The sequence below is a fragment of the Panicum virgatum genome, chromosome 3K, assembly GCF_016808335.1.
Source record: "Panicum virgatum strain AP13 chromosome 3K, P.virgatum_v5, whole genome shotgun sequence".
Classification (NCBI taxonomy): Eukaryota; Viridiplantae; Streptophyta; class Magnoliopsida; order Poales; family Poaceae; genus Panicum; species Panicum virgatum.
In genome coordinates this window covers 60,308,043-60,318,190 of record NC_053138.1, presented here as the reverse complement: position 1 = coordinate 60,318,190, position 10,148 = coordinate 60,308,043, and the positions used below count along the sequence as shown (strand labels likewise).

General features: G+C 45.2%; 2 protein-coding genes across 4 annotated transcripts; one reads left to right on the top strand and one right to left on the bottom strand.

Annotated features, from left to right (window-relative positions):
- Positions 1 to 1,055: 1,055 nt before the first annotated feature.
- On the bottom strand, positions 1,056 to 4,214 carry LOC120700029 (protein prenyltransferase alpha subunit repeat-containing protein 1-B-like). The gene is made up of 10 exons (XM_039984182.1): positions 4,004 to 4,214; positions 3,586 to 3,864; positions 3,380 to 3,490; positions 3,028 to 3,118; positions 2,783 to 2,851; positions 2,514 to 2,591; positions 2,137 to 2,223; positions 1,870 to 1,920; positions 1,551 to 1,766; positions 1,056 to 1,432 (listed from the first exon to the last, which is right to left on the bottom strand). The coding sequence occupies exons 1-10, from the start codon at positions 4,123 to 4,125 to the stop codon at positions 1,286 to 1,288; spliced, it is 1,251 nt and encodes a 416-aa protein (XP_039840116.1). The 5' UTR covers positions 4,126 to 4,214; the 3' UTR covers positions 1,056 to 1,285.
- A 2,333-nt stretch (positions 4,215 to 6,547) lies between these two features.
- Positions 6,548 to 9,564, top strand: LOC120700027 (protein WRKY1-like). Of its 3 annotated transcripts, none has more exons than XM_039984179.1 (4): positions 6,548 to 6,708; positions 7,037 to 7,966; positions 8,057 to 8,185; positions 8,749 to 9,564. In XM_039984179.1, exons 2-4 carry the CDS (start codon positions 7,164 to 7,166, stop codon positions 8,891 to 8,893), a joined length of 1,077 nt encoding a protein of 358 aa, XP_039840113.1. In that variant the 5' UTR covers positions 6,548 to 6,708; positions 7,037 to 7,163; the 3' UTR covers positions 8,894 to 9,564. The 3 variants fall into 3 exon arrangements, with proteins under 3 accessions (XP_039840113.1, XP_039840115.1, XP_039840114.1); XM_039984181.1 differs by having other exon boundaries at positions 6,561 to 6,708; positions 8,060 to 8,185; positions 8,749 to 9,510; XM_039984180.1 differs by lacking the exon at positions 6,548 to 6,708 and adding an exon at positions 6,715 to 6,869.
- The last annotated feature ends 584 nt before the right edge of the window (positions 9,565 to 10,148 follow it).

Genomic DNA, 10,148 nt, shown 5'->3' with positions numbered 1-10,148 from the left:
AACCGAAAGAACTGAATTACATAAATATATTTAGTTTATATGTGATGTATCATACTTCAATTGCTATGTATTTTTGTTACTATATCGTTATTGTTCCCTTCTCAATTATTATGCTCTAAAGCAGATGAAGTATTGTCTAAATTTTCTATATATATAACATGTATATTTTCCTTATTATCTTAGCTCCTGGTAAAAAAAAGTTCAGTTAGTTCGGTTAGAACCGAAATACTCAGTTCTCAAAATTTTTTTGGAACCGATCAGTTTCTATTTTTTAGGTACCGAATTTCTTTAAAAATCGAGAAACGAACCAAAGAGCCGAATGCCCACGGACCGAGGGCACAGGTGGCGCCCATGCAAAATCAGCACATCGTATGCACAAGAACCAAACGCAATGGTGTTGACGCACAGAGGGATATAACTGTTAGGCTACGTTTCTGCTAAAATGATTGGTAGAGATCTGTTCATGATAGGGAGATTTGTTCACTTATTTAGCTACCGTATAAGCAAGTGTTGTAAATGCTAATAGGGAGAAGATTGGTTCTTCATTCAATGAATTGCAATGTATTTGATTAATGGTGAGAGTAACAAAATAATAAAATTTAATATTTGGTGGAAAGTAATTCTTAATAATGCTTAGAGAAAATTGTGAAAAAAAAAGTTCCCTTGGCTTTCCATGTAGGATAGACTTACCACGTGAGCAAAATTTCCTACCATTCAAAAGCCTGCGGGGTTTCTCAGAAAAACAATAGAGCAATCTCTCTTTTCTGTCAAATTTAAGCCGTAGAGAAAAACTTGTGAATTCTTGTAGCACTACTGGCATTGTTGTGGAGGATAGATGGTTTGTCAAAAAGTGATCGAGAACTATGTTTGAAGCATATGAAGCATGGCATATGAAGTCTAAAACGTACCATATGAAGCATGACATGCTTCTCATGTTCCCACTGCAATTTGTTTGTTAATTGTTAATTTTATTTGTTTTTTTAAATGCCCAATTTTGCCTTGCTATATGTCACAGTTCGATGCCCATTTTGTTCCTCCAAAGTGAAGTCAAAGGTGGGGGAGATAAGCAACATTGTTCTGAGCTTAACATTACACTACCTATTTGCCTGTAACGGGTTGCCGGCAATCCCAACCCCCTGTTTAGTCTGGTTTGCAATTACAGAGGACCTGAGGCAAATGGAGATCCACATGCCGTGTGTGTTTGGTCACAAAATACAATTCATGTGTTTCGTTACAACTACAATCAAGGCAGACACCCTCAATGTCAATAAGAAATGTCATGTCGTCATTGTGATGGATCAGCCAGGCTGAGCACATTCATCCACAGCCGCGTCTTCTCCGGTCGGCAGGCTCTTACCAGCATGTCCTTCAGCCCCCTAATGGAAACGGAATGTAGCCCCTCTTTCAGCTTCCCATTCACAGCCGGAACTTGCTGCATCCAACAAAACACGCAACAATTTCCCTGTTAAACCCTTCGCAGCACATGAATCTATTCTAGCAAATACATGGTTGCTATAGAAGCAGGCTGGGTAAAGGGGGTGGTTGGCTGCCTTTGATATCCACAGAATGTAGAGCGCTGAAAGCTCTCCTTGGGCATGTGACTCTTCGAACTCATCTGCAGGGTCATTCAAGCATTCTGACAGCAGGCATATCTCTTGGGTGATGAACAGATCCACCTGGGATGTCATTGAGGAGCAGGTTTCTTCAACAGCAAGCAATTGCTGTATCCACCATAGTGAAAGGAACCGGCGGTGGTTCCACAGTGACTGCAGCAATACAGCACCACAACTAGCATAAGAAAAGACACACTAGACCGACTGCAATCACCAATTGAAAGAACAGCTGCAGGTTAAGTTAGAATTTCCAAACCTCTCTCCCTTGGTAGCGTCTGATCAGCATCTCATTCCACCTCAGCTCCTCCTGTCAGATTATATACAATTAACATTGCACCAAGATGGTCATAGGTCATGTATCAACTAACCATGGCCTAAAGAGAAACCGGTGTTGTAAAAGTACAATAATGTGCGTGTGCATCCTTAGTTTTTTGTTTTGTATAACATGCGAGGATAAGATAGCCGAAACTAATACAAATAACTGTAGCAAAAAAGTAATTAGCTTTGACGGAATTCATCATACCTTCCAGAGCAGGTACGTTTCTGACTCCCAACACAGGGAATCCTCTCTGTTCTCTAGGCGACTGTCTAGTAGTGCAAGAAGCAGGGACTGCATGGATGCAACAAAAAGGCATGTGTGTAAATACATATGCTATCAATCAGACTGGTTCGCAAACAGGATATGTGTGCTATACTATTGGAAGTTGTCAACAAATCGAAGCTCAAAATAACCAGTCTAAAGCATGGTGTGCATTCAAAGGCTCTGCAGATTCATTTGCAAACATATTGTGCAGGCTCTCTAGAGATGTTACAGGTCCACATGAAAACCATCAACTAACAAACAAATTTTCTTTTTAAGTATTGTGTAGTACTAAACACACAGATAAGGAACCTACTAACCCTGCGGTAGTGAAAGCAGCAGTTGTCAGCAACATGTAACTCACTCCATCTTGTTGACTTCTTCAGTTCATCCAGCACCTTCAGAAACAGAATTAAATGTTCTTCATGGTAACTGGCAAGGAGACATTCTGTAGGTTTCATTAACATCATAAAAGTGATTGACTGATTGCCAAGCTTACAGCTTTGGTCTTCATGGTAGTGCTAAGAAGTCACAATATTAAGAATGAGAGAAAAGGAATGTTTACTCAGTCTGAATCATTTATCTGCACCTGTTTCCTTGTCATGTAAGGAATAAGCCAGCAGCGATGTCTCCATGCACGGTAGTTCATCTTTGACCTCTGGAAAAGGCATAAAATTTATCTTCCAGCATACTGTCTGCAGCTACTTGTGTAGAAAAGGCTTTTTACCTTTTACATAACAAACAACATGGACTATTACAATACGATGAGCTCAGACAAGGTGACACCGTTGGCAGTTTGAAATTTTGAATAAGCAAGTATTTGTAAGTTATAACCTCTGCTAGCTCTTTCACTAGTACAGATTCCTTCTCTACAAGCTCTGCCATATCTTGATGATGCTCTGCAAGTTGTTTTAACACCCACCTCCTGCGTGAAACAGTAAATTTAAACGCTACATGTTTTAGAAGAAAACTTGAAACTCTGTTATTTTATTGTTATCCAGAACAATAACTTGGTGCCAAATTGGCTATATATATCCAGTTTATGGATATAGAGGCCAGCTTGTCCTTTTTCTAAAAAAAACTTGGTGCCAAATGAAATCAAGCTCCAAATAGATGGGTAGCCCTTTATCTGATAGAGTTTCACAGGCACGCTGGTTTAATTCTTTTACAAGTGCAAGAGGTGTACCTATGGCTCCATGTGCTCTCGTTCTTTGGTGAGTAAGAAAGGATCAGCGCACACAGTTGCAGCTCATCCTTGAGCTTTGTGAAATCATATTCTTTCGAGAGAACCCTCTTTCTGAAGGAAAGAAGACAGCCATTAGTAGATCAAAGGAGTCATGTCCCCCACTTATCTTCTTGCAGTCAATTCAATGAACCGTGAGAAATGCAAACCTGGAGTTCCATGCGGTAAGCAGGTCAGGGCAAAGTACGAGAAGCGCCTTGGTGTGGCTCATGAGATGAGTCGGTGGTAGTGGAGCGTTTCTGGAGCTGTAGTAGGCATCGCGGGCGGCGCGGTAGAGCTCGGGCAGGATCTCGGCAGAGATGGCAAGCTTGTGGTCTCGGCACCAGAAGTACCTGCGCTGCAATTCCGAATCTTGGGGTGCGGAATCGCCGTCCTGGCCGCAGCCTAGTGAGTTGAACTGCGTGGGATGCAAGAACCCCACCTCATCGCTGCGAACACGGCCCGAGCACAAGCGGGGCAGGAGATGTCATCCAAGATCCAGCGTGGCGAAGTGGACGGAGGGGGAGGAGGCGCGGAATGCAGGACGAGAGTGCCCTGTCCGGGTGGGTGGGTGGTTAAGATACATACATGAGGGGGTCGGAGTAGAGGACTCGCTCGAAGTGGTGGAGGAGATCTCCGGCGAGTTGCTCCTCTGCTCCGCCTGCCGGTTGCTCCGCCGCAGCAGCTGCCGATCCGTCTTCTTGTTCCATCGGGGACGGGAAAGCGCTGGGTCGGGGCGGGAAACGCCCGCTCGGAGGATTGGAGCAAGCGGCGGAAGTTGTGGAGCTGTGCGGCGGCGGCGGCCAGGTGCCTTTTCGTGTGGCCCAGGTCGGCCCAACACAACTGCGCTCCAAACTGGGCCGTAGGCGAACGCGCCAGCGAAATGACCCATTCGTCCAATATCCTCCGGAAGCCAAAATAATTAAAAAAAACATAACAATTAGATAATTCTTTTTTCTTTGCGAGGAACAATTAGATAATTCTATAGTGCACGCGAGTGTTGCCGGCTTTGCTATCCTGGTGTGAATTGTGATCAAGTCGTAGAAGAATTTTGATAATTCTTCTTCTCTGCACACTTATTCCTCATTCTCTGCCTTGTCACTCCGATAGGTTTTTTCTAATAGACATGCATGTACCCCTCGTTTTTTTTATCAGTTTAGTGAAATTTTTAGATGGCAACCTTCACCTCAGGTTTTTCAGGAAAAAAAATGTGCTAAACACCACCTGTATTGTAAGTAGTGTCATATTGGGGGAAGAAGAAAAAAAAAACAACGGTAGCGTCCTTCTCATGGTGTAAAACTAAAAACCATTACATTGTAATATTTTACTAGTAGAAGTATATACTAATATTTATGGATATCTTACGAAAAGCGACACAGTTCAGAGGTTTATCTGAATGATCATTGCCGTGCTATGTTTTTTTTTTGCAGCAACATGATAAATAAGTTTAAATCCGAGCACGCAAACCAACTCGGCTCGGCTTTGTTTAGCCTGTTCATGGGTAATGGCTATACATTGACGAGAACATGCATGCCTGGTGTTTTTTCAATTGAAACCAAAGTGAGTAGGGGTAGAAACACCCGGGAATGCTTTTTTTAAAAAGACCAGGAATGTTTTCTGCATTTCTTTGAGCGAAAAATGTTTCTGCATTTGAAAGAGGAAAAAATAATCACTGGCGCGGGAAAGAGAGAGAGAGCGCGCGCTCAGTCACAGGCTGGTGGGCTGTCCGACCGGCAGGCGACCGCCGAGGAATCAGCCCACACTTCTACACCAGTCAAACAGAGCCACCCGTCCGGGCTCACTGCCGCCGTGGAAACGTAAACCGGGACAAGCCTGCTGCATGCGGCGGTCTCTCCCAGCCAGGGGCGTAGCTGGGGGCAGGGGCAGGGGCCTGGCCCCCAATGCTCCCAAATTTATATTGTAAATTTGAAATTTGATTAAATTTTTATATAAATTAGTATGATTGACTCCCTCTAATAATGAAAAAAATAAATTCCTGGCTCCGCCCCTGCTCCCAGCCCTCCTGTGCTGTGACAGAGAGAGATGATTCCAAAATTAACCTCCAAAGCAGGTTCGTCATCAGAGCTGGATAAACCAGAGCTGGATAAAAAGAAAAAAAAATCGGCCAGGCCGTTTCTTCAACAGGTCATTCCTGAACAGTCTACGGCCCCGTGACCTGGCCCAGACTTGTCACGTAGAGCTTTTTTCTAAACCGTCCCAACAAGTCCGTCCACTTGTAAATTCAATTAAATTTATTCTAAAATAATTTTTGTTGCGAAATAATTTTTTAATTATTTCTAGCAATAAACTAAATTTGTTTTGAAATAAAAAAAATATTCTACTTTATATGATGATTTGACTGTTAGTCATATATATCACTCCTAATATTTGCCTCCTTGACCTGTTATCACTCATCAACCAAATTGTAGCGCACCCCACCGATTCTTGAAATACATCAATCAACATGGGCTGCAAAATCACTAAACTATGTTACAGAAACTAAAAATACTCTGATGATCTCGCACAACTAACATTGTCAAATAAAAAAAATATCAGATAAATATTCCTATTCCCTTCCGCAAAAAAAAGATATAAGCATCCTCCTTGACTCAGGAAGACACGTGGAAAATGTTAGCGTGCCACTTTAGAAAACACGTCGGTTGCGCTCTTTCCAAACGTGTCAAGTCTCCCTTCTTCTCTAGTTCCTCTTCGGTGTTCTTGCAATCCCAACTACATGGTTTTCTCAAAAAAAAAAACAATACCCATATTTAGAAAGCACCAGCGGCGGATGCAGGGGGTGGGGGGCTCCAGCCCCCGCAAGAGCCCCTAAGCACACGTAAATTACTATAGCAAAACTTTAAAATCACCATTAAATCTTTCCACAAATTAATATCTCCATTGTTTTAGTCTCCTTTGTCTCTCATCCTGCATCCACCACCGAGGCACATGTATGTACTCCGGAGTAGTATAATGCTGGTGTATTTCTTTATTTTTTTTTCGATTCAGACCGTCCCAGCGCACCACTGACCTCTGTCTTTGACATTGTTGACTCCAGGTCCCAACCGAAAGCGACGCTTTCCCAAAACACCCCTCCGAATCCGGCAAATTCGCCCTCATATACCTCCGCCCCCCGCTCTCCCCATTCCTCTCTCTTCTGCTGCTGCCGCTGCTGCTGCCGCCGCTTCTCCTCCTCCTCCTCCCCCTTCGATCCCTCCTCGCCAGGCCTGCTGCGGCCAGGGATGTACCGCGCCGCCGCCTACGACAGCCCGGTCTTTCCCATCTCCCTCGCGCAGGTGAGCTCGCCGCCTGAGCCTTTCGCGCTGCCTGTGATTCCTGGAGCAGCCGGATTTGCTCCGCGCGTTCTTGAGCCGCCGCCTGTCGGCCGGTGCGTGGTGGAACTGGAACCTCGGCCGGGCGCCCATGTTTTGGCGCATCTAGTTCTTGGCGCAACCGGGTCCTCTACTGTTTCCATGTGGCGGAGATTTTGTTTCGTTTCTCACTTATATCCGCCTGAAATGGGTGGCTTCTTGGCCACCCGCGATTTCCTGTACAAGTTCCCAGTTCCGTGAGATTCCAGGAGATCTGCTTATCTTGCGCCCTTTACCTGATTCCGATGTGCAGGTGCTGCTGTCCGTGAGAATTGGAAGGAGCTGAGGTTCCATCCGAGGTGGTGGAAGAGAGGAGCTTGGAGTTCAGGGAACGGATTGCTTCTTTTCACCCCCTCTCCGGCTGCTTCTCCACTTCAGCCATGGAGGAGGTGGAGGTGGCCAACAGGGCCGCGGTGGAGAGCTGCCACCGGGTGCTGACCCTGCTCTCCCAGTCCCAGCAGCAGGATCCGGCCCTGCTCAAGAGCGTAGCTTCGGTGATGGGTGAAGCCTGCGCCAAGTTTAGGAAGGTGACCGCCCTCCTCGGCAATGGCGGTAGCACCGGGCATGCTAGGGGTAGATTCTCCAGGAGAGGCAGGCCTGCGGGGCTCTTCACCCTGAAGAGCCTCTTGGGGAGCAGCAGCGATACCCGGTCGGAGCTTATGCCGAGCACTGCTGCTGCTCCATCTCCGTCTTCTAGCTATGCGCAATTGCGTGCTCGGATTAGTGGCGCGCCAGACCCACGAGGGCTGGATTTGGCTAGTTCGAGCGGCAAGAGCGGCACTCATCCGTTTGGAGCTCCAAAGATGGTCCAGCCATTGTCGGTGCAGTTCCAGATTGGGAACGTCGCGCATCGGTACCCATTCCACCAGCAGCCTTCGCGGCAGAAGCTGCAGGCTGAGATGTTCAGGAGGAGCAATAGCGGGATCAGTCTGAAGTTTGATAGCCCTAGCCCCAGTGGTGGTGCTGGGACGATGTCGTCTGCGAGGTCATTCATGTCATCCTTGAGTATGGAGGGGAGTGTGGCTAGCTTGGATGGAAAGCGGCCATTCCATTTGGTTGGTGCGCCAGTAGCAAGTGACTCGGCTGATGCAAACCGTGTGCCCAAGCGAAGGTGCACAGGTAGGGGGCAGGATGGCACAGGCAAGTGTGCCACTACCGGCAGGTGCCATTGCTCAAAGAGGAGGTAAGTTGTGTTCATTTAATGATTTTTACGCTTATCTTTATCTTTTGTTGGGTGGGGTATAACTCAATCTGATTACACCGCTCGTTTCAGCAGGAAATTGCGAATTAAGAGATCGATAAAAGTGCCAGCCATTAGCAATAAAATTGCTGATATACCTCCAGATGAATACTCTTGGCGGAAGTATGGGCAGAAGCCGATTAAGGGTTCCCCTCACCCAAGGTAGGAACTGAACAAGAAATATTCAACTAACATTAAAATGTGTATGAAATCGTTTTCAGTCAGAATGATTGATGCATCATTCCTCCTTGGACCATGAGAGATGGCATATCTGTATCAAGCTCTCAGGGTGCTCCTTTTTTCTGTAGAATATCGTTGGTGCTTGGTGGATCATCCCCTCCACTTTACCTTTTCCTTACTCCCAAGTGCTTCTGCAACCAATGCTTGTTGATAACTTAGTCGCTAGCACAATTAAATATAGCTTAGTGGATTATCTCAGGGTTCTGCTCTTTCTTGTACCCATTTTGTGACAAAGCAAGGATCTATCACGGGGGACCTAAAGTAGTTGCTACTTGCATTTGAATGCCATGTTAGCCTATCTACATCATTCTCTTGATTGCGCTCATTCCCCTACCCCATGTCAAGCTTTAATGTCTGCCCTAGATGATAGGAAAATGTAGCTATACCATGAAAGCAAGCACATGGTGCTGATTGTTTACCCATTTCACATATTCTCTTTGTCTCAGCATGAGACTCTCCGTGCTGATGACATTAATCCAATGCAGGGGTTACTACAAATGCAGCAGTGTCAGGGGCTGCCCGGCAAGGAAGCATGTTGAGCGCTGCGTAGATGACCCAGCTATGCTAATTGTGACTTATGAAGGCGAGCACAACCATACTCGACCGCCAGCACAGTCTGTCCAAACCTAGAGAATCAGTAAAACTCAGCACTCCACACATGAAGCGCAGGCCATGCCTTTGCTTGGATGGCCAAGCTGTTCATCATGTAGAAACTCGGTCCATTGATCTACTGATCTTTGAATGCACAGTGACCGACATAGAGCTATTTGGGAATCTGATGAGCTGCTTGGCCCCTCCTGAGCTACATGTTGTTAGAGATGCTATAGTGGGGACATTCAAGCTGTTCACCTATCTTGTGAGTTGTGGCACATATAATTGAAAGATGATGCAGGAAAGAAAGGGAAATCTGGCATTTGATAACGACCGGAGAGCTTTGCGAGTGAGTTTGAAGGGGTTGAAAGCAAAGATTGAGGAAAAGAAGTGAACGACTGAGCATTATGCAATGATGGATTAAGATGGCCGGATCGGCTTTTAGCGTGCACAAGTTCACTTGCGATGACTTGCCTGTGTATGTTGCTTTTGCTTTATCGAAAGATCATCACCTCTTTTGTTGACAAAAGTAACATTCCAGTATGAAAGGTGGTCTGTACTGACTGCTGACAAGTTAGGACCATATGAGTTTTCCAGGTGTAACCATTCGAGAATGAAAGGTGCAAGTTATTGGTGTGATTTGCCATCTTGGTACTGTTGCCCTTGTGTAAAGCATTCTATGTCAATGATTTCGGCATCGATTTGTGCCATCTGCATTCTTGACAGGTCTAGACGGTGATTGAAAGTCGAACAATTTTATCTTTTTTTAGAGTCAAAAAGATAAAATTATTATATCAGAGATTCTAACTAAAACCTCTTTCATGGTTTACACAAAAAGAAATGTTTTTTTTTCTGGAGCCTTTTCATGAAGAAGTTTGTCAGTTTTGTGGAAGTCATGGTCATATTTTTGTCAAGAAAATTGTGGGCCCATGATAGCAAAAGTATTTATGAAACATTTTATTATTAGAATTTTCCAGTCCCATATTTGTTCCTCGCTTGGTACCTCTCAACAAGAGGTTGACAATTGAACACGTTAGCTGACGCCTACGGTGGAGTCATCCGGACATAATCATAGAGCGCAAAGCCCCTGGCTGTCTTGAGGGGGCAAACTAGTCACACTCCATTATTGGAGCAGCTCACTGGACAAAAATGCGTCACCAACCGATGATTTATTGCATGGTCAACCACACTCAAATTCCTGGCCCATCCGTACAGATTTAATCCGGGAGATCTAACAATTTCGTACAAGGAATTTAAGGTGGGATCTTGGTGAGAGATTTGTGTCAAGACCTGC

Bases quoted from the DNA above. Each gene is read 5' to 3' on its own strand.
- LOC120700029 (XM_039984182.1), bottom strand. From the start codon at position 4,125: ATGGAACAAGAAGACGGATCGGCAGCTGCTGCGGCGGAGCAACCGGCA. The intron at 3,865-4,003 runs GTATGTATCTTA...CCGTGTTCGCAG, and splicing joins CTCTACTCCGACCCCCTCAT to CGATGAGGTGGGGTTCTTGC. The intron at 1,921-2,136 runs GTATGATGAATT...ATAATCTGACAG, and splicing joins AAACGTACCTGCTCTGGAAG to GAGGAGCTGAGGTGGAATGA.
- LOC120700027 (XM_039984179.1), top strand. From the start codon at position 7,164: ATGGAGGAGGTGGAGGTGGCCAACAGGGCCGCGGTGGAGAGCTGCCAC. The intron at 7,967-8,056 runs GTAAGTTGTGTT...CGCTCGTTTCAG, and splicing joins TGCCATTGCTCAAAGAGGAG to CAGGAAATTGCGAATTAAGA. The intron at 8,186-8,748 runs GTAGGAACTGAA...AATCCAATGCAG, and splicing joins AAGGGTTCCCCTCACCCAAG to GGGTTACTACAAATGCAGCA.